Below are 24,333 nucleotides of genomic sequence, written 5' to 3'. Positions count from 1 at the left end.
TGTTTTAGGGTGGAATGTTCTGTAAATATCTATGAGGTCCATCTGGTCCAGTGTGTCATTCAAAGCTCTTGTTTCCTTGTTGATTTTCTGCTTAGATGATCTGTCCATTGCTGAGAGTGGAGTATTGAGGTCTCCTACAATTAACGTATTGTTATCAATATGACTCTTTATTTTGGTTAACAGTTGGCTTATGTAGATGTCTGGTCCCATGTTGGGGACATAGATATTTACAATTGTTAGATCTTCTTGTTGGATAGACCCTTTAAGAATGATATAGTGTCCTTCTGTCTCTCTTATTACAGACTTTAGTTTAAAATCTAATTTGTCTGATATAAGAACTGCTACACCAGCTTTCTTCTGAGGTCCGCTGGCATGGGAGATAGATCTCCATCCCTTCACTTTCAGTCTGGATGTATCTTTAGGTTCAAAATGAGTCTCTTGTAGACAGCATATGGATGGGTCCTGTCTTTTTATCCAATCTGCAACCCTGTGCCGTTTGATGGGAGCATTTAGGCCATTCACGTTGAGAGTGATTATTGAAAGATATGAATTAATTGTCATCATGTTGCCTGTGAAGACGTTGTTTTTATAGATTGTCCCTGTAAATTTCTTTTCTCTATCACTCTTGGGGTCTTTCTCCTTTTATAGAACCCCCGTTAATATTTCTTGCAGGGCCGGCTTAGTGGTCACATATTCTTTCACCTTCTGCCGGTCGTGGAAGCTCTGCATCTCTCTATCCATTCTGAATGAAAGCCTTGCCAGATAAAGTATTCTTGGCTGCATGTTCTTCTCATTTAGTACCCCGAATATGTCTTGCCAGGCCTTTCTGGCTTTCCAGGTCTCTGTGGATAGGTCTGACATTATTCTGATGTTCCTCCCTCTGTACGTAAGGAATCTCTTCCCCCTAACTGTCCTTAAGATGGTTTCCTTGGTTCTAAGATTTGCAAGATTTACTATTACATGCCGGGGTGTTGGCCTGTTTTCCTTGATCTTAGGAGGGGTCCTCTCTGCGTCTAGGACTCGAATGTTTGTTTCATTCCCCAGATTAGGGAAGTTCTCAGCTACGATTTGCTCAAATACATCTTCTAGTCCTCTCTCTCTCTCCACTCCCTCCGGGATTCCAATTATTCTGACATTGGAACGCCTCATGGTGTCACTTATTTCTCTGATTCTATTTTCATGGATTCTGAGTTGTTTTTCCCTGGCCTCCTCTTTTCCCTTTTTATCTATTATACCGTCTTCCAGATCGCTTATTCTCTCTTCTGCCTCAGTTACCCTAGCTGTTAGATTATCTAGATTAGATTGGATCTCATTGATAGCATTTTAAGTTCTGCCAATTCACCTTTTATTTCTGCCCTTAGAGACTCTATGTTGCCATTAATTGATTTCTCCATTCTAGCCATTGTCTTCACAATTGCTAGCCTGACTTCCATCTCTGACATCTTGGTTATATCTGCATCCATTTGTAAATCTGCAGCATAAGTCATAATCTGAGTCTTTTCTGTTTTGGGGGCTCCTCCTCCTAGTCATTCTGTTGATGGGTGTTTGAGGGAATGTATAGAGTTGAAATTATTGACTGGAACCCAAGCAAGATGCACCTGTTTTCTTGGGACCTTAGGGTTGCTGGCCTCTTGTTTTCCCAGCCTGTCTTCTGCGGGAGGGGCCTGCCGCGCTGTTACTCAGGCAACCCTGTTTGGGCGGAGTTGCCCTGCGCCCCTGTGGTGGGGTATGGGCTCAGTGGGAATCAGTCTTGGGGCTTTTGTTCTCTGGCGCCTTTCCCTGGTGGCTTTCCACATCTCTTCCTCGAGTCAGAGCAGAAGAGACCGTTTCCAACCCTCTGCCTCAGAGCAGAGAGACCTCAGCCTGTTCTTCAGTGAGCTCTCCAGGCCACACTATCTCTATTTCTGTCCATGCTGCTATAAACTGCAGCGTCCTGGGTTGTGCGCCCCTCCGCAGTGCTCCCAGTCCTGCCTCCAGGTTGGGGCACGTCTCTGCCCTCTGTGCTTCTAAAACTACCAGCCGCTCGAATTTGCCCGCTCGACTCTGCCACTCGGGGTTTCCACCCCCGGAGGTTGCAGTTCACTGGCGAGACCCCGGCGCACCGGGTTTCTGTCTGGAAGGCTGCAGTTCTCGTGTGCGTGACCGTCGCTCGGGGTGTCTGTCCGGGAGGCTGCGGTTCGCGTGCGCGCGACCCCGCTGGTCTGGTTTTCCACCCCGGGGACTTCCCTAAAGTCCTTTCCCCGCCGCTACCATCTGCAAGTCTTTGCCCCGGCTGCAGCGCGTGAGGCTGTCACTCACCGGCGGTGTAGGATCCCCAGGTCCAGGCACCCTCCCGCTGCCGTTTATCCTCCGATATCTGCCCGCAGAATCACGGCTCTCCGCTTCGTACCTCAAAACCAACTGCCTGCAATATTCTGTTTGTAGAGATCCAGATCTTCTTACATTTCAGGCTGGTTTCATGGGTACTCATCCAGCTCAATTCTGGGAACCAGTTGAAATAGGGTCCCCTACTCCTCCGCCATCTTTCCCCCCTCCATTCGAAAGGATACACTTTAAGCACAGTAACATGAAACATCACTCACTTTCCTGCACACAGCATACCTTTAAAGTATGTTTATGACGCAGCCTTGGATTAAATAAATAATTGTTCTGAACAGCCTATAAGTAAACATAGTCCAGAAAATGAGTTTCAATACTTAGAAATAATAGCATGCATCATAAAATTTTCTGAATACTAACAGAAACCCTGGGTAAGTAGAGGACCATAGGAAATCATCTAGATTGACATTTGACTTTTTTCCCCTGATAAATAAAATGGACAAAACAGTAGTATAAATAAATCAATTGTAATCACTATTTACCTTTTATAACTTTTACTTCTCTTCACAAAATAAATCAGAAATGAAGTTTTATCACATCAAAGATTACTAAGCCAGCATTGCCACTGTCAGGAATTTAGAATGGAAATAGAAATGCTACTTTTCCCCCTAGATGCCTCTTTATCTTCCTCTAATCTCCAATTGACCTTTTTACCACTCTCTCAACCCATTCTCTTGGCTTTTATCACTGCTGGCGAATATGAAGAGGTGGGAAATGTTGAAAAATGCTTAAAATACTCTTCAGAATTGCTGTCCTCTCAGAAGGAAGAAAATCACATTAATTTGACTTCTTTTTCCTTTGGTTTACTTCCCAATATGGAGAGTCTTAACCCTCTGGAAGATTTGGCTCTTCCTCTGCCCTCCCCAGCCCCCATCACACTTAAAATAATCTTTTCATTAGACTAACATTTTTCAAAGGACAGGACAAAGACCTGGCTTCAAGAACATTTTGTTTTCCTACCCTGCAAAACTCTTTCAGCAAGGAAATACTAAAGACCTGGTTAAAGCCTTGAAATTGGAAAAGGGTAAACTATAGAAAACACAAATATTCTCACCTGTGTTTCCTTATGCCTACGAGCAAAGTTGCTTGAAAATGTACAAATTCAAACTGAAAAAGAAAGGTCTGCTGATTTGTCTTTTTTTCCTCATGATTAGACACATTTTGCTCTGTGGAATTAGGTAGTTCAAAGGAATAAATATCAGGAAATGGAGTTCTCAATTAAGGGTACTCTTTTATTTTTAATTAACTATATCCATAAATAAAAGGAGCTCTTAAATGCAGTTATTATTCTTTATTTAATGGTGAGATTTAAAGTATTTGTTAAGAGTGTCCATAGATCTTGGGGCGCCTGGGTGGCTCAGTTGGTTAAGTGTTGCCTTCGGCTTAGGTCACGATCCCAGGATCCTGGGATCGAGCCCCTCATCAGGCTCCCTGCTCAGCGTAGAGCCTGCTTCTCCCTCTCCTCCCTGTTCATGCTCTCTCTTGCTATCTTTGTCTCTCTCTCTCTCAAATAAATAGATAAATAAAATCTTTAAAAAAAGAGCATCTGTAGATCAGAACCTGGATGCTTGCATACCACTTGTCTCTCTTTCTAAATTAGAGTGAAATTATGAGAAAAATATGGATTTATGTAATTATGATATTTATTATCACAATAATATGCTACTCTTTCTTTCTTTTTTTTTTTTTTAAAGATTTTATTTATTTATTTGAGAGAGAGAATGAGAGACAGAGAGCATGAGAAGGAGGAAGGTCAGAGGGAGAAGCAGACTCCCTGCTGAGCAGGGAGCCCGATGTGGGACTCGATCCCGGGACTCCAGGATCATGACCTGAGCGGAAGGCAGTCGCTTAACCAACTGAGCCACCCAGGCGCCCGCTACTCTTTCTTTTTAATAATAATTACCATAATAATAATATGGTATTCATTCTTTGTTTTGACTATTTGTCCCTGTCATTTCATACACTTTTAATACCTGTAACTTTGGGGATCCAGGGATCCTTTCTTCCCATTTTTCACAATATTCTAAATCTCTAAGCTTAGAGAAATCAAGTCAGCATCTCTGCTTTCAAGAATGAGACTTCTCTTTGTGTAGCAAAACAAATAAGTAAATAAATAGCAGGGGTCTTTGCAAAAGTTTTCTTACAATCACAAAATAACAGAACATGGGGTTTCTGGAAAGTCTTTGATTTCATTGATCAGTCTCTAAAGGAGCTTTGTAATAGGAAAGCTTTAGAATTAACTGAAAAAACAAATTTCTAGTTGTAAAGTACTGCCATACTTCCAGATTCTTGCTGTTTGTCTCTGTCATTGATATTTTATGAGGGTCATCTGGGAAAATAGAGCTTAATTTCCATCCTTAGTTATAATATTTTAGAAACCAGCCCACTAGTGAATAGTTAGAAAAAGATTGCCTTCAAAATGATATGGGTCAGTTCTGTGTTTTCTTCTATAACCTTGCCACAGTACCAAGATGACATGGGAGAGCCATCAGGAGCATGGACAAGTTGCGCTTTATCTAAAAACTAGGGCAAAGTGCCTTCTTAGTGCAATGGGCAATGTGTGAGTGTCATAAAGGCAGGGACAAGCCTACTGGGGGTGGAGAAGCTGCTTCCACCAAATCAAATTTTCTCTCTCAGCATAACATATCACCTAGCTTTAATTAAACTCATGTGCTTAAATAGATCCTTTTGCTCATTCCTGGTATTCCCAAATTTGCATCTTATTGTTTAAAATTTGCAAGTAGAGAAGCTAGTATTATGCAAAAGTGAAGCAAATTCCAGCTATTTGGTTATTTTTGTCTTATTCTGTGGGACTGCATTATTTGTTCACTTTTTCTCTTCCTATTGGAATCAAAGCCTTGTGTCAACCTTTGTTTTAAAGGTGAAAAGTTGCATTTCCCTCCCTATCTTAATATGTAGAAAGGGTGAAGAATTGTGAGGGTAAGCATTGGATTAGCATCCTTTCTTCATAAAATAAATTTTCAAGGAATAAGAAATCCACTATGTGAAATCATGTATGAGGGTGGAATATTTTTTGATATTTGTGTATTCAAATGGAAGTATTTCTTTTTTTTTTATTTCTTTTTTTTTTGGAAGTATTTCTTTACTTCCTATAATTTATCTGATTTTTCTTACAATGCCTCGACCATGAGAACCAAAAGTTCTCATGTCCTCCCACGCCCACTTCACTATATTAATTTATAATACAGTAAACTCAAATTCAATAATTCAAACAATTTTAATTCATGTAACTTGGTAATGTATTCTCTTTGGGATGATTCAACATTTCTTTCTTTCTTTCTTTTTTTTTTGTCATCTTTTTTTTTCACTGTTTGCCAAAATGCCTTCTGCCAGGATTTCCCTTAAATCAGTGTTTCCTTTCTGTAATGATATTTACCCTATTTCCTTTCTTGAGGCGGTAGGTAGGGATTGGGAGGAGAAAGAAGTTTATGAAGAGAAGAATATAAATCAGGAGATATTTAACAAACATGGTACTTATTACACATGGCCTGCTTTTATTTTCCTACTTGTATAAATAAATGCCAATAAATAGGCACTTGAAAGAGTAGATTGTCACTTTGTTTTTCCTAGTAATGCTAAAATATTCACATGAATATTCATTCTCTTTTTCTCAGTTAAATTAAGTAAAGTGTCATGAGTCTGAATGATCTAGGTAAGTGAAAAATAAGAAAGACACTTTAAGTATAATGCCGTGATATGAGCAACCATGGGGCACGCTCAAACTGTGCTTCTGCTGCACGTGGCATTCCTTCAGCTCTTTTCTTTCCATTCTTCACATTTTTGGATATATATCTATTCTATCTCTATTTCTATCTCTCAACTCTAAATTGTATAGTACCACACAATTTGGGAGTAGACATTCAATTACATTTCGGGTGATTTATATAGAATACTATATTAGACTTCAGGGCTGAGAGGATAGTAAATATCTTTATTCATGCCTGTTTGTGACTCAGAACCTTTAGGAAAGATCTGAATGAGGTTTTTCTAGTAGGCACAATATATACTTACTTTTCACTATAATTTAGAACTTTATGCTATAGTGAGGATCAAAACCAATATCTACAGATATTAGATCTAATACTTTTTTTAATACTCATTCTCTCTGTTTACTCATTTCCTATTCTATCTTCAACCAACTCTGATCAGTTTCATTTCTTTCACTTCACTGAAATTACTCTTGTATAAGGGCTTTGTGATCTCTATCTCCAAAACCCATTGGATAATCCACAGAATACTCTTACTGGATCTCAATGTTTAACATCATTGATTTATCTTACCTTTTTGAAATACTTTCTTTACTTGACTTCTGGGCTACAACACTCTTTAGAACCCTGCACACTTTCCCTCTTACTTCACTGGTGGCTCCTTTTCAGACTCATTATCTGGTTTCTTCTCCTCTTATTTTTAATTTTTTTTCCCCTTTTACTTGTAGCAGGAATTACTGTCAAACTCCACTCATCAGGCCAGAGACCCTTGTGGTTGGTGTTAGGAAAGACTTGCCCATCATGTAGCATACTACCTACACGTTCTTCTCTTTTGAATCATTAAATCTTGGAGCACCTGGTGCTTATCTGTGCATCTGTGCAACTTTCTTTTTTTTTTTTTTTTCTATTTAGACTCATCCTGGATCTGATCTAATCTCAAAACTTCAAATACCATTTTATATACCTGTAATTCCCCACTTCATATCTCAAGCACTCATTGTGTTCAGTAACTATAAATGCTCTAGATTTTACTAACTATACATGCTTGCTTGATTTTGTACTTGAATGTGTAATAGATTTCTTTATCAAACTTCATTATCCAAACCTTCCCCCCCCCCACAAACCTGAGTGTCCCTCAGTCTCCATCAATGATACTTTCTATTTCACAACAAAACCATGACCAAACCATGAACGGTGAAGTCATCTCAATCTTCAAAATGATACCCTGAACTTAATTAACTCTCAGTTCTTCGTCCACTGTTGCCACACTGGCCCAGGCCACATAGCCTCTCACCTGGGTGCTGTAGAATCTTCAGCCAAATTCAGTTAATGTGCCACAAGAACTTCAAGTAATTCCGTCTAGTAGGATTTAAGACAAAAGTTTTATTCCATGAGAATTTACAGTGTTCCAAGTGATTTAAGTTATAGGGTTGAGGGGAAAAGTACTACTTTGTTTATATTACATTTAAGAAGACAAGGTCTCTGTACTTAAATATGACAAGTAAGATGCAAAGGTGGGGCATCGCTTTAAAGTTTATACGAAGTGTGAGCAATCAACACATACACTTAAGGACTAATGCTTCACACAATTACACCCAGGATGCAATGTCTGCATTTCATGAAAAGCTCTGATACATCAATCTCTCTTCTTTTTTTTTTTTTTAAAGATTTTATTTATTTATTTGACAGGGAGAGGCAGCCAGAGAGAGAACACAAGCAGGGTAAGTGGGAGAGAGAGAAGCAGGCTTCCCACCGAGCAGGGAGCCCAATGCGGGGCTTGATCCCAGCATCCTGGGATCACGACCTGAACTGAAGGCAGACGCTTAATGACTGAGCCACCCAGGCACCCCCATCAAGCTCCCTTCTGATGGCAATAATAATTCTGACCCAATCTACTTACTTGCTTGTACTTTCACACATTCCAGTTTATCTTGAAAGATCTGTTTCTCCACTGGAAACAAGTTAGGATAATAAGCAATACAAAGTTCTTTTTACTAGATTTGTGATGAGATTTTAGATCATTGAGGTGAATCATTCTGATGTCTGGCCCCAGGCACTGGTGAAGAAATCCATGAAAAGAGAGCTTCTCAGAATGTCTCGACTACTCTCAATTCCTTCCAGGTATATAGTCCTCTTTGAGAGCAGAGCTAGAATTCTGACTTTCTTTCTTGACTTTATTTCTTCCTATAATTTTAAATGATATATCTCATTTAAAACTCCTTCACTTCTCATGTATTTTTCCTTGACTTCCTTAGATTAGAACATGGGAAGCAAGCAGAAAGGAAAGAAATAAAACTGAGAAACAAAGTATATGGTAAGAACTGAATTCCGGGGCGCCTGGGTGGCTCAGTTGGTTAAGCGACTGCCTTCAGCTCAGGTCATGATCCCAGGGTCCTGGGATCGAGTCCCGCATCGGGCTCCCTGCTCCACGGGGAGCCTGCTTCTCCCTCTCCCACTCCCCCTGCTTGTGTTCCCTCTCTCGCTGTGTCTCTCTCTGTCAAATAAATAAATAAAAAATCTTTAAAAAAAATATTAAAAAAAAAAAAAAAAAAGAACTGAATTCCGGGTAGCAAGATACTATCTCAAACATTATAAAAAATAAGGACAGGGCACCTGGGTGGCTCAGTCATTAAGTGTCTGCCTTAGGCTCAGGTTATGATCCCCAGGGTCCTGGGATGGAGCCCCGCATCAGGCTCCCTGTTCAACAAGGAGTCTGCTTCTCCCTTTCCCTCTGCACCTCCCCGCTGCTTTTGCTCTCTCTTAAATAAATAAATAAAATCTAAAAAAAAAAAAAAAAAGGACATATTTTGCTTTAAAAACTTAAGAGGAGGAAATTTTATTATTGAAATGGCTTGTCCTCATGGCTATTACCATGTGTACTAAGGGTCATTATCTTAACCTCATATCTTATTTCCAATTAAGAAACTACTTATAATCATCCTTTGTGTAGTAAAGTACTGTACTCTTCAATTGTCCAGTGAGTACTTATTTAAAAATTATTTCATTTTACTTTGATATGTTATTTGATATCATTCCACACACAAGAAAATTCCACTATTAAAGTAATCATAAAAATTTATTATGGAAAGTGAAGAAGTCATTAGGAAAATATAAATAAGCCTATTTGGTGAATTCAGATTTTATTATTTTGAATTTAACATAGTGATAAAGACCATGAAAAGTTAACAATCTTTAAATTATCCATAAAAAGGAAGGATAGTGTTAATTTTTCTTTAGTGATCTTTTTCTTTAGTTTTTTTTTTTTTTTCCTGTGTCCTCATGTTTTGCTTTTTTAATCCTTTAGCTCATATAGACCCTCTCATGTTTCCTTTTGCAATTTTCCAGTCTTGGCTTGTCCCTATCCAGAACTGTGCAAGGTCGAAGCTTATTGAGAATACTCACATTTCTATATCACATTTCAACTGAAACAAGACTGAAGGGGGATTAAACGTTAAAGTGGAAAAAAATACTATGATAACATTATTAACTAGTCTTAAATATTTCAAAAATTGTCAGTTTCTTACCTGAGCTATTGTCCGTTTTAGAATTGATTTTAGTAGTTTGTTTTCATGTCCTGTCTCTAACATCTCCTCCTAACTTTTGAGCCAGTTAAGTGTTTTTCCTTCCTAAATTTCCTTAGAAGTTCTTCCTGTAGCATTTAGGATGGCACTCAGCTGCCAGAAGCAGCAATCTACTTCAAGTGGCTTTAATAAGGGAACAGTTTATTTCTTTCTTCATTTATAAGAAATTAGAGGTGGGCAGCCAAGGAATAGTATGTTGGTGTCATGAACAACAGAACCCCTGGCTACTTCTGTCTTTCTATTCTGCCATCCTTAGCATGTGGCTTTCATCCTAAGCTTGACTTGTGGTCCAGTATGGCCGTTGAAGTTAGAACCTCTTTATAAGCTGTAGGAAAGAGGAAGGGCAAAGGGTAAAATATTTCCCAGAAGCCCTCCCCAATCTCTGCTTTTACCTCATTGGTCATTTCTAACTGCAAAGAAGGTGTCTCCTATGCTATCCTTAGCGTATGGCTTTCATTCATCAAAATCTACTCCTTGGAAAATATCTACTAGTTTTATTTTATTTTTTTTTAAGATTTTATTTTATTTTTTATTTATTTGAGAGAGAGAGAATGAGAGAGAGAGCACACGAGAGGGGGGAGGGTCAGAGGGAGGAGCAGACTCCCTGCAGAGCAGGGAGCCCGATGCGGGACTCGATCCCAGGACTCCAGGATCATGACCTGAGCTGAAGGCAGTCGCTTAAACAACTGAGCCACCCAGGCGCCCTCTACTAGTTTTATTAACATTAAAGGATATTTTCATCTGTAATGGTAGGTCTTAGGCTAGGATTTTCCAAACTTTAGTCATTTTAGTCCCACCTTCAAATTTTTGACACATACAACTTGTACTATTACTTAATACATTTACTTTATTAAATAGCTTCGGAATTATTCTTTGCAATAATCTGCTTAGTATCATGGGTTTAGTATTTTGATTATGCTTTTTCAAGTCACATTAAAACAAATATCATAAATAGCTATTTCAAAAAGTTTATAAATGTCTTACCTAAAATCATCTGTACACAATTAGTTGTTCATATACTTTCAGCAATGGCTAATATTGTGTGTCGACTAGACTATGCTATGGTGCCCAGTTTTATGGTCAAACTATAGTCCAGATGTTGCTGGGAAGGTATTTTTTAGATATGATTAATATTTACAATCAGTAGACATTAAGTAAAGCGGAACACCCTCCATTATGTAGATGAGCCTCATTCAATTAGTTGAAGACATTAAGAGCCTCAAGACTGCATGGTCCTGAGCATCCCTGGAGTTCTGTTCATTTAGTGAACATCCTGAGATGTAGAAGTTCTTTTCCATCAATAGCAAAGGAAATTCACCAGGGAAGGATTCCATACAGCCTGGTCTGCATACTTTGCCCAACACTTGGCTCTGTTTGGACAGCAGAGTGAAGTGCTCTTATTGGCCCAGTTGTGTGCATAGAGGCCCATATCTGTTCACCACAAATTATCTGATTCATAGCTTGTGTTGTTGCAGAGGTATCATTTGTTGATGAGTAGCTTCCTTTTGCCCCTAAGGTCACACTGTATCAGTGAAACAACCTTCCTGAAGTCTGGCTCTGGTTTCTTTATGTGCTATGGTTTAAAGAGAGGGGAAGAAAATAATGCTTGTGGGTATGTGTGAAGGAGAGAGGGAAGCAGAGAGAAGGACAAGAAGGAAGGCAGAGAGAAAAGACAGGCAACACCAATAAAAGAAGAGAGGAGAAACTGAAAAAAAGCAAAGCAATAAGGATCTCTATGGGAGCAATGGAAGACATGAAGAGGACAGAAAGTATACAAATTGTTGATAAATTGAAGAGACAGGTCTGCCTCAGAGTTTTGTGCCTTGGCAAAAGCTTATATGTTCATGGAAAGTTTTGACTCCACTTTGAAAAACATGGCCTTAGACGAAAAGAATTACTTATTTGAAAGAATAGGAATGAGATTTTACTAAAATAATTTTTGAGTATTGCTGCCTTACGGGATATAATTGAACATGGTTATTATCCTGTAAGTGTTTTATAATGTGTAGTGAAATATGCCCTGAACTTAACCCCTTCAGCACAGATTATACCTCTCCTCATTATGAAAAGCAAATACCAAGTATATTTTGTACTCTTAGCTTTAAAACCACACACCGAAGAGGGAGAAATGGCCGGCAGATTCTAATTCTTTGCCTAAGGCCATGTAGAAACACAACAACGTATAAACCAGTTATTTCTCTCAAATTTAAAACAATTTTAAAATCAACAAGGCCGTCCAAAGGGGTTGAGATCAGGCATCTCTTAATTGATTTCATTTCCACCTGTCAATGGGTTTCTTAAGAAGCTAGTTGATAGACAGTTATTTAGTGGTTAATATGAACTCAGTTTCCATAACTAAAAATGTGCTGCCTCATAGAAGGGAGAATGGGAAACTGTGTGGCATTTGGCTTTATTGACATATTGAAAATGAAATATTTATGTGCAAATGTACTTTGAAACATATTGCAGTAAGATTTTGGACAGGGTGTTCCTTTTTAAATATCAATCTTAATTTTACAGCAAGGTTTGCATCACAGCTCTGCAGCAAAACCATGGGGCGCTGTTTCCCTATAATTGATTATACAATTCCTAAATCTGACAATTTGTGCACATTATTTGTAGGACTGATGGTGTTGTCCTCTTTCTCCAAAATGATCATGCACTCCTTGAAAGCAGGGAGAATATTTTATCTTTCACGTACTTTTTAAAATCTTCCATATACTTTAAAAATTATTTAACACAGATCTAAGCAAATGGAGTGTGCTTAATTCATATATACTGACTAGATGTAGTTCACCTTGCCTTAACATAGCTGCCAGAAGATCATGTGGGTCAGCCTACAAACAGATTTCTTTTTTTTTTTTTTTAAAGATTTTATTTATTTATTTGACAGAGAGAGAGATAGCGAGAGCAGGAACACAAGCAGGGGGAGTGGGAGCCCGATGTGGGACTCGATCCCAGGACCCTGGGATCATGACCTGAGCCGAAAGCAGACGCTTAACGACTGAGCCACCCAGGCGCCCTCTTTTTTTGTTTTGTTTTTTTAGCCCCTCTGTCCTTAACATTCCTTTCAAACTATCCAGTATATTGTCCCCTGGGCCAAAGCCCAGGAGGGCATAAGTCATAGATTCTAAGTGTAAGTCACTATCTGTCTTTTCTCCTTCCATCTCATTTTTGTTGTTTGTAAGGTCCTATTTTTGTGGCTCTTTCTTTCTTTCTTTCCTTCTTTCTTCCTTTCCTTCCTTCCTTTCTTCCTCCTTTGTTTTATTGAACCATTAAGACTCTTTATTATATTCTTGTAAAGATGGGTTTATGGCTGACTAATTCCTCATTGTTGTATGCTTATCCTGAATCTGGGTTCATGGCTCTGCATCCTATTTTTCACATCTAGTTTGGCAAAACAAGTCACACATCTGGGCCCCCAAATCAGAATAGGTGATATTACAGACAGAATTGTGTCCCCCTCAAAATTCAGATGTTGAAGCCTTTATCCTCAATGTGACTGTATTTGAAGACAGGGCCTTAAAGGAGGTAATTAAGGTTAAATGAGGTCATAAGGGGGGGCCCTAATCCAATATGACAGGTGCCCTTACAAGAAGAGAAAGAAACACCAGACATGAACATGTACAGAGAAAAAGCCTTGTCAGGACACAGTGAGCTAAAAAGTTTCAGTCTGAGTTCTAGTGTTCAACTCTGGAGAGAGGCTTCAGGAGAAACCAAACCTACCAACACCTTGATCTTGGACTTCCAGCCTCCAGAATGGTGAGAGATAAACTTTGATTACTTAAACTACCCAGTCTATGGTATTTTGATATGGCAACCATTGTAGACTAATACAAATGGGATATATAAAATTTCAGAGCAAAAGGCATGGGCACAGGGAGGCCATTAATGTCATTAATTTACAAAAGAAATTTATAAGGATTTTTTTTTTTTTTAGAATATACTTTTTGGTATAAAATGAAGTATACCACACATGGAGAAAAGTGGATAAATCATGAGTATAAAGTCTGGTGATTTTTTTTTCCCAAAGTGAACACACCCAGGGAATCACCATCAAGATGAAATTAGATACTAGATTTTGGGGGTGGGAGGGACGGGGTGGCTGGGTGATAGACATTGGGGAGGGTATGTGCTATGGTGAGTGCTGTGAATTGTGTAAGACTAATGAATCACAGACCTGTACCTCTGAAACAAATAATACATTATATGTTAAAAAAAAAAAAAAGAAGATAGTAGGAAGGGAAAAATGAAGGGGGGAAATCAGAGGGGGAGATGAACCATGAGAGACTATGGACCCTGAGAAACAAACTGAGGATTCTAGAGGGGAGGGGGGTGGGGGATGGGTTAGCCTGGTGATGGGTATTAAAGAGGGTACGTATTGAATGGAGCACTGGGTGTTATACGCAAACAGTGAATCATGGAACACGACATCAAAAACTAATGATGTAATGTATAGTGATTAACATAACAATAAAATAAAATTTAAAAAGATGAAATTAGAGAACACTATGATTTGTGTGAGAGTGCAAGTGTATGTTGTGAGATAGTGATCAATCCATTTTTTCTTCATGGATATCCAATAAAGTAGCAAAAGTACTAGAAAGATGTCTTTTTTTATTACTCTTTATGCCAACTTTGTCATAAATCATGCAGTCAGCAAATGACCATGATCACGATTTAGCACCTTAGTTTGTACTTCCTTTGTACTTTGAATCATCTATTGCATGAAACCTGAGCTTTAGGTGAGAAAGCAGTATTCCTAGATAACTTCTCTGAGATTGCCCTAAGACTGCAGTTAGTGCCAAATCTAAGGCATGGTCTCCTTATTAGAGAAAGTTAAATATTCAATGCTAAATAGGAGACTGAAGCCTTGAAGGCATTTTTACAGTGGTGACAGGTGTTTTGGTTCAGGAATAGTCTGTTTAATAAGCCAAATGAATATTATTCCCTCTTAAGCATTTAACTTTTTTTGGCAATAGAATTACATATTTTCTGGCTTGAAATGTATTTTTATTTTATATTTGATTCCTTGGTTTTCTTAGTAGATGTTACTATCTCCTCCAATATTTCTTCAAAACTTTCCCCTTTCTGGGAGTTTCTCTTCGAGGCCCACTTTCGCGTTCTGCGTCTCCAGCTGGAGCAACTTTTTGATGAACACGCGGCCAGGGGTCGTAGAGCCCCCGCGGCTGCTCCTTTTTGGTGCTGATGCTCGGGTCCGGTAGGGCCGAATTGCAGAAGGCCACGGAGGCACATTGCGGCGGGACAGCGGCTGAGAGCAGAAGCCACCAGCGCTGACGGCCGGGAGAGGCCAGGCGAGAGGCATCTCTGATCCATCACCCTGAGGTAGGAGAAGGCGGTGCGCAGGTAGCGCCTGGAGTCCAGGCTCTCGGTGCCGGGGCCGGGGTGGGTGTGTTGTTGCAGCTGGAGGAACAAGGAGGAGAGGAGAGGTGTGCCTAGCCATTCTTCAGTGGTAGGTCTAGTGACAAACTCTTTTAATTTTCCTTTGTCTGAGAATGTCTCTACTTCTCCTGTATTGTTAAAGGATAGATTCACTGGAACTCAGGTTGATACTTTTCTTTCTTGCAGTATTATACTAGTTAGCAGCTGCTGTGGAACAAGCCACTCTTCAAATCAGCAGCTTAAAATAACAAACATTTATTTAACTTTGATTTAGTAGATTTGCACTTTAGTCTGGATCCTGCTGAGGACTTTTGTTTCAGCTGGGTTTCTTCATTTGTCTTAAATCAGGTACAAGTAACTAAACAGTTATCCTTCTAAAGGTTTGTTGGCTCTCAGTCTGGGTGTCTCATCCCCTAACCCCGTTCACATGGTAGTGGTAGGGATCCAGGAGAGAAAGACAAAAACTTCAAAAATTTGCTGGAGATGAGGCCTGGAATTTGGCACAGCGTATCATCAATTGCATTCTGTTGGCTAAAAGCAAGTCACAGATCCACCTGTATACTGGGATGTGGAAGAGATACCATCTTTATCTACTAAGTCAAATTGCAAAGGGGGTGGGTGCCAATGGGGGGAGTGGAGAACTGGGGACAGTTTGAAATTCATCTACGACAAATACCTTAAAACTTAAAGCCTTTGTAGGTCATTCATGTTGTCAAATAGATTAAAATTTTCTTCTTCATATTTTGGACTTGTTTTTATTAGGAAGATTGGTTTGATACAAATTAATTTTCTACCATTAGAGGTAGATGTCCTACAATGATATTTTTAAAACATAAATTTTGAAGGAAGTGGTATCACAAGTTCAGAAATAAAAAAAAAATAAAACCAATGAATAGGTGAAGTAGTAGTTGAGAAAGTTCATTGTGCAGACACCAAAAAACTGTTCACAACCAGGAGCACTCAAACCAAATCATGGAATGAGGCTCAGGTGTATATTGTTATAAAGTAGCTTCTATAGTGAGAAAACAGTGACAATTCTTCACAGTGATTGTTTATAATATTAGAATTTTCTTAAATGGTAGGAAATTGATTTGTGGTTACCTTGTTTCAGTCTTGGGAAACAGTTTGAGTTTTGCTTATAATTTCCAGAAGCATAAGCAAGAAATGATGCAGATCAAAGATAGTCTTGCAAAATAAGTAAAGCTTTGCTTGTATGACTAAATTGGTTTTTGTCTGCTCAGGGACTTTTCAAGGCTGATCACCATTTTTAAATTTCAATAGTGGAAAGATTATTCGCACTTTTGGAAAAGGTAGACATCTATACCATAAGACTATAAATGGTATCAACTGTTTGAAAATAAGTTCAAAAAACTTTTGATTTCCTTTGTGTAGGATGAATGTGAGAATTAAGATAATTTAGCAACAGCTGCCTAATCAAGATAGAAATGGAGCAGTAACAGGAACATAGCAATCATTGTGAGAGAGAAATAGAATATAAGTGGGGAATGAAGATAAGGTGATAGATCTATGTCCAATAGGATAGACTAAATAAATGAACTTAAATTTCAAGAACCATGGTAAAAACAAGGAAAGAGGGAAGGTAGAGTTCTCTACCATGCCAATGCTATGTTTTTTTCTATTGCTATGAAATTATTTCCCAAGGATAAAGATCAACAGTAAGGCAAATCACAGTCTTAAATTTAGTTAGCCTGACTGCAACATGTTATTTCTGTTGATGTATTTCTATTATAATATGTGCCAGAGGAATTTAATTCTTTATAGTAGCCATTAATAAAAGTAAATTATAAGTAATTTTTCTTAGACTATAAAAACACACAACTTATTATGTGGTTTAAAATAATCCTAGTAAAGCAATCTAGGATATTTACTTTGTAAAATAATGATAAAAACAGAAATATATTCTAGTGTCTACATTGAAGACAAAATTTTAAAGTGTCAAGAAAACATGAAGTAGAAAATATGAACTAGGAAAACTGAAATCAATCCTAATATAATCATAGTAATAAGAGTAGTCTAAATATTTTGTTTAATGGTGAAGAGTCTCAGATTTGATGATATAGAACCAGTGTGATTCAACAACATGGCATTTACCATCTAGAGATTTTGAAAAAACAGTAGGTAACAATGACAGGTAGTTAACTGAATTCAATTACAATAAAATTAAAGGAAAACATGGATAACAAATAAATGCAGTAACAATAATTACTGTTAAATGATAGAGTTTTAATTATGTTCAGGGACTACATATCTCTTCAAAACTACAAATGACTATGATTCTGATATTCCTCATAACAAGGAAAAACATTCTCAGAGAGATCAGGAAAATGTAATTGGGGAAAAAGAAAAGGTACATTCTTTAGATTGGATGTAAAGAGAAAGTGTTTCTGCTTTTTTATCGTAATCATGGAATACAGTTTATACTTCTTTCTGTCTATGGGTTTAGATAGTCTATGAGATCATTTCCAGGCTTAGATTTTTTTCCCTACTTCCTTGGATTATTTGGTTGGATGGTTCTTACTGAAATACAGTGTATCTTGAGTAAAATTTGAAAAAATTTTGTTGGGCTAATCCATGTGGATTTTGAAAAGAATGAGGTGTCCTATTGAGCTTTGGGGAGAGGGTGGAGGGGCGGAGACTGTTCTTTCATTCCAGAGTCCAAAATCAGGGCCCGATAGGTTTCTGTAGCTTTCCTGGGATAGGTAAATCACTCTTAATCTTTAATCACACATGCCTTCGCATGTTATTTTAGTGGTTATCTGAAGTAAAAGTCAAATTTTTCCAACTTGGTTAGGTTGTCTTCCTGCCTAATCTTGTCTGTCTTCTTCCTGAATTTACTGTTTTTCTTGCCAGTCCAATTCAGGCTGCTGCTGAGGGAAAGGCAACATGAGAAGACAAGCAAGACACTAGGGTTAGAGCTAGACATTGAGGTAGTTTTAGAATTTTCTGAGACCTCAAAGTGTTGTCAGACTGTTTCATATCTGGCCATCTCAAGGCTTCAAGAGTGTTGGTCCTCAGGAACAAGGCCCCAGTGGGACACGAGCAGCTGCATGCTCATTGTTGTCCAGGGCAACTGTGGATGGATATACTCTTGTTATTCTGAGGTTTATTCAAGTTAGTGTCCATATTTTTCCTATTTTGTTAAACAGAAGTTAAAAATGAAAAGGAATATGTGATAATAAAACTAATTGAAGGAAACCCATGAATGTAATCAGAAAAATGAATGTTATCCAAGTGTTCTATATTCATTAACCAATTATAATTTTCATATCAATTGTGCTGTCAGATTAAATGCATAATTTTTTCAGAGCCTGTATTTTGAGCTCAACTTATCACAAAATTAAGTTTCATACTTTCAAATTAATACACATCAATAAAAATATACAAAAAATAATACACAACAATAAAAATCCTGAAGTCTGAATAAGTTTGCAATTTTACTGATGCATAAAGATTAGAACACAAAGGGCTGGTCTTGCTTTGTAATACTCAATCTTCTCTTGGTAAAGACTTGATAACCAAGTTATCTGCACCCATACAGATAACCGAAGGCTACTGCTATATGTTAGAAGCCTTGCTCTCCATTATGCTGCTCATAGCAACCCATCAGAAGAGGAGGAGTGGGCGGAAGATGTTAGTCTTGTCCCTCTTCAGTTACCTTGTGAACATCTGCTGTATTCTTTTTTTTAATTTTTTTTTTAAAGATTTTATTTATTTATTTGACAGAGATAGCGAGAGCAGGAACACAAGCAGGGGAGTGGGAGAGGGAGAAGCAGGCTCCCCGCGGAGCAGGAAGCCCGATGCGGGGCTTGATCCCAGGACCCTGGGATCATGACCTGAGCTGAAAGCAGACGCTTAACGACTGAGCCACCCAGGCGCCCCATCTGCTGTATTCTTCCTCGGCAGCTCTGGCCCTCTCCATGGTGGCTGTTGCTTGTGAAAAGCATGGGTATGTGTCTGTCACTATAGCTGATGCCCACCTTGACGGTGCCAGTGTCCATGCCAGAACTGAGATTCTGATACTTGCAAAATTGGGGTCCAGGGGGATGGGTGATACAGTCTTTAGAGCTGTGATGAGTATTTGGTGGAACTGGAGAGAATGTTCACTTTCTTTTTTTTTTTTTTAAATCTGTATCTTTGTCTTTTTTTTTTTTTTTAAGATTTTATTTATTTGCGAGAGAGACAATGAGAGACAGAGAGCATGAGAGGGTGGAGGGTCAGAGGGAGAAGCAGACTCCCTGCTGAGCAGGGAGCCGGATGCGGGATTCGATCCCGGGACTCCAGGATCATGACCTGAGCCGAAGGCAGTTGCTTAACCAACTGAGCCACCCAGGCGCCCGAGAATGTTCACTTTCTGATTCAAGCTTAAATTCTCTTAGGACTAGAACCAAGTCTAGCATGTCATGAATATAGCTCGATTATGTATTCTTAAAGCCCCACCTACCAATTGGCCCAGATTCCAGTCTGACAATAGGCTGAGACTTCATGCATCCATTTCCCTCATAAAGATTAGTTCAGGCCACAAAACTTTAACCTGCTTGTACACCTCCTTCAGGAAACATCTATCATGCCTAGCTAACTCCGATTCCCAGCAAAGGATTCATGCTGGGTCCTCTGCAACACAAATTTGCAGAATCAGAAATATGCACAAATGCTTCTTAAAGTTTGACCTAAGCTGGTATTTGGTAGATTTTTGTAATGTATTAAAATGACCCAGTAGTCTTACTTTCCAGAGTTTGTTCTTTTCATCAATTATTGCACCTGAATAAAGGTGTCAATTAAAATTGAAGCCAGTGTTTTGACTTGCCAGAAAATCTCTTCTTTATAAATTATTTTCAATTTCCTTAAGTCAAAAATTCCTGAAATGATATTTGTCTTTACAAGGATTCCCTAAAATAAGTATTCATCAGAGGATCAATTGTGAGAGGAGTAGAATTTTTCTCTACTGATTGATTTCTCTGTATTGTTTCTTTATATTTCAAGAGCAACTCAATTTTGTAAATTGATTTCCAAATGTCTCTAGAGATCTGCTGACCACTCTCATGGAATTACACATGATCTGAATGTATACCATTATCAGAGAAGGAGTGATGGTTCTGCTAACTTCTAAATTGAGCGTTCATGTGTATAAGGACAGTGAATTTCCCCCAAATAATAATCTTGAGTACCTCTTAACAGGCAATAAATACAGGGGGTAGAAATCCTTTATTGAATTGAAGATAGAGACACACATTTCTGTTGATTAAAAATCCACGTATCTCCAGTCAGTGGGAGACTGTAGTAAGAAAACATGTAACACTTCAAAGATTCGTAGATATTTAGGGATTTAAAGGAAATGGAAAATGACACTTCAAAGCTAATAAACAGTCAGATTTTTTCCACAGTTTGGCTGGGACAAGTTGAAGGATAGCAAGAACTATTTCATCAGTAGAATTCTTCCATGATGAATAGAATTTTGGAAATAAATAGCATATGTGTGAAGCAGCTAATAGGTGTTTTTGGAGAGCTCACTTGCAGAAGAGCTCTACCGGGGTAAGTTCAAGGTCTTTGAGTCTCTTCTGTCTGTGGTTGCCCATTCCGGTCATGGTGCCAGTTTCTTGGGAACTGCCACTTGCTCTCAAGTTTCCTTGGAGTGTCACAGGGATGGTCACGGGTCATGGATTGCAAAACATTCTCAAACTAAGGCAGTATGAAACCCAATCTTCCAGATGCTGTGTTTTCTTTAAATGCCCTGCCCTGCCTTTTTTACCCCTTTTCCTCCTCTGAGGCTTCCTAGACTACTATATACGCCTTTCCTCACCTGCTAACTTAGCAGGAGCTGCTTATTTGGTTCCCTACATGCATCGTCTTTCTCTTGAAAATCTCCCTGCTCTGTCATATGTTAGAAAAACAACCTGCACTTCACAAAATTCATACTTTTGTTATTAGTTCTCAACACTAAAGTTGGCAAGTTTTGATGAATTAATGAATCCACAGGCAAATGTAATTAGATGTTAATATGCAGCCATACTAGGGCATGCCATTTATGTTCAAATAAAGATTTCTTTTTCTTTTTTTAGAAAAAACAAAACAGGGTTGGGAATTGAAGGCAACAGAGTTGACCATGGTAATTGTCTTGATGCAGACCTTAGTGGAGCTCTCGAATCAGCCAAGCAGGGACACTTTGCTTAGAGTGGTTTCTGCTTTAAATTTGATCTCTGAGCTGCATGAATTGGTTGTGCAATCTGTTATGCTGTTGAATGCATTCATTCTGTAATTGTTCAAGTTAGAGAAAATAGTCAAGGCTCCTGAGCAAATGTGACTTCACGGTCTTCCTATGGAGCACTGTATGTTGCTTCATACCAAGACCTTTTCAGATTTTCACTTAGTTTCTACATATTTTACACTTAATTTAGAAGATGCTTTTTTTTTTTGCTCAGCAATCACATCCCCATTTTATATAAAAGTTCTGTCCTCTATCAGGTCCTATGGCTGTCAGTCAGAGCAACAGAGCCTTTTCATCCTCCCTGAAGTCAGTCAGGCAGAGATACCGTGTCCTTGTAACCGAAGTTCCAAGCAGAGGGAGAAGCTCCCAGTGATCATCAATTTCCTCTTCTGAAGCCACAAGATGGCAATGTGACAATTTAAATTCAAAAGCTAGTGAGATTTATTTTAATGAGTTCAGAGGAATTTAAAGACCACAGAATCCACAAAGCAAATACTTAAGTTGACCTGGAAACTATATCCCGCAATGTATTAGTGTTTGTGCCATGGTTCAGGAGATGGGTGACCTCCAGCCAGAATGATGCAGGCTGGGGCAATATATGATTCTATAACCACACATTTTGTCTTCTTTACTCCTCTGACATACTTGAGTGTAGTGGTTGATGCAGACCCATGCCTTTGGCCTTTATACAGTAACAAGGAGGTTTCAAATGACATTGACTGGCACTGAAGGACAACAGCAGACACTTTGGTTTTATTTTTCTTTCTGTGAAATGAAGACAGAGTAAATTCCATCAAGGAGTTAGCTCTTGTAAGGCAATGAATCTTGTTCTTTTATAGCTAAGCCATTTAACAATTCATCAAAAGCTCATTGTTTTTCTCAGTGAGAGAATACATGGTGAGCTTTAGTTTATGAAAAATTACTTTTTAGGTGCTTGAATCTGTATTGTAGAATGTAGGGTTCATTATAGAGAAATATTGAATGTATTTAGGACCATGCAGTTTGAAATATGCAGGTGTATGTTTATTTGTTAAATAAGTCCAGGGAATGTTTTATTCCTTAGGACCTAGAATGTGTGTATATGTATATATATATGCATGTGTATATGTGTGCGCGTGTGTGTGTGTATCTATATGCATATACATAGTACTACCTAATAGAAAGTTTGTGAAGAATAAGGAAGTAATCCATGTAGAACACTTAGTATAGTACTTGGCACCTAGACATCATGCAGCAATTGCCATTTAACACTATTATTATTTGTTGTGGTATTCATGGTTGTTGTTACACTGGTAATTATCAACAGGAACCAATTAGCTTGATCCTGTCACAAAACGACAGATAAAATTTTTATCCAATCATCTATTTTGGAAATGCAGACAATAATATTAATAACTAATTCACGTTGACTAAAATTTTAAAATGTGTTTTATATGCATAACGTCTCCTCCCTTCCTCATTCTCCCTTAAGATGCCCAAATTACCTTTGCACAAATCGGAATGGTGCTCAACTCTTTCTCCACCTGTCAGTAGTTACTGAGTACAGTCTGTTTTCACCACTTTAACCAATGCTCCTCTATGTTTATCTTTGCAGAATCAAAGAGTAGAAGTGATTTCAGTTTCTGTTACTCATAAATACCTGAGTGGGCTGGATGCTTCCTATCCCTGCAACTGTAGGCTTCAGGGCTAGATGTCTTGTCCCCATAGTGAGCAGCACTTGCCTAGGTCCTTTTGGATTGCAGTCTATATCAGCCAACTGGGCACTTTGAATTTCTTTTTTTTTGGTGGGGGGTACCAAATTACTTTATTTGAAGAATGGTACAAATGAAAGAAGTTAAGTAGATGTTTTGGTACAACTTATAGAAAAGGTAAAGGTAACCCCAACATGCATGCACTGCCTTGGTGACGAGGGTAGTCACCCTTGTGGCTATGGGAAGACAGCCTAAGGCTTAGCTCTCACTATCACTGTTTCCCAAGGTGTGCTTGTCAAAGAGATACTCTGCCATGCCAGATTCGGGAGCCCCCATCTTGCGCAGGTTGGTTACATGGTCACCCAATTCTTTGATGGATTTCACCTGCTCATTCAGGTAATGAGTCTCAGTGAAGTCACACAAATGGGGGTCACTTTTATCAGTGGCCAGTTTGTGCAGTTCCAGTAGTGACTGATTCACGCTCTTTTCCAAGTGTAATGCACACTCCATTGCATTCAGCCCGTTCTCCCAATCATCACGGTCTGGTGTCTTGATATCCTGAAGGAAGATTTGGCCACCTCGTTGGTTCTGCAGCTTCATCAGTTTCTCAGCATGCTCCCTCTCCTCACGAGATTGGTGAAGAAAATATTTGGCAAAGTTCTTCAAAGCCACATCATCGCGGTCAAAGTAGTAAGACATGGGCAGGTAGACGTAGGAGGCGTAGAGCTCCAGGTTGATCTGGCGGTTGATGGCGGCCTCCGAGTCCTGGTGGTAGTTCTGGCGCACCTGCGAGGGGGCGCGGTCGTCATGGCGGCAGCTGAGAAGGGGCGGCGGCGAGCGGCGGCTGCAGGGCGCTGGAGGGCGGCGGGGGCCTTGGAGCGGTCCGAGGGCGCTACGAGGAGAAGGCGAAGGGCTGGCTCTGAACGGCCGGCCCGGGTGGGGGACGAGCGCCGGGTTCCGTCCAAGCACTGTTGAAGCAGGAACGCGCGGCGACTCTGGGCGGAGACTGTCGGGCACTTTGAATTTCTTACATTCAGAGGCTAATAGGTGAGAAGTGGAGATACCATCTAGGCAGGAGTAATTGATCCTGATCATAAGGAGATTGTAGGACTTTTGATACACAGTCGGGCAGGGCAAGGTAAAGTCTTTAGGTACCACTTGAGTCCCCTTTATGGATTAAATTGTATTCCTTCCCGCCAGGTTTGTATGCTGAAGCCCTAACGCCCCCTATAACTGCACTTGGAGATAGAGTACTCAGAGAGATAATTAAGGTTAAGTGAGGTCCTAAGAGGAGCCACAATCCAACAAGACTATTATCCTTAGGAAAG

At 39.1% G+C, this 24,333-nt stretch overlaps 1 protein-coding gene across 1 annotated transcript; it reads right to left on the bottom strand.

Annotated features, from left to right (window-relative positions):
• Positions 1-23,103: 23,103 nt before the first annotated feature.
• LOC123835339 (ferritin heavy chain-like) lies at positions 23,104-24,100 on the bottom strand. The gene has a single exon (XM_045864328.1). The coding sequence runs from the start codon at positions 24,098-24,100 to the stop codon at positions 23,264-23,266; it is 837 nt and encodes a 278-aa protein (XP_045720284.1). The 3' UTR covers positions 23,104-23,263.
• Between the last annotated feature and the right edge of the window lie 233 nt (positions 24,101-24,333).

This window comes from Mirounga angustirostris, unplaced genomic scaffold, assembly GCF_029215605.1.
Source record: "Mirounga angustirostris isolate CCGP_5_RB_7025 unplaced genomic scaffold, mMirAng1.0.hap1 SCAF_7, whole genome shotgun sequence".
Classification (NCBI taxonomy): Eukaryota; Metazoa; Chordata; class Mammalia; order Carnivora; family Phocidae; genus Mirounga; species Mirounga angustirostris.
This window is presented reverse-complemented; position numbering and strand designations above follow the sequence as displayed.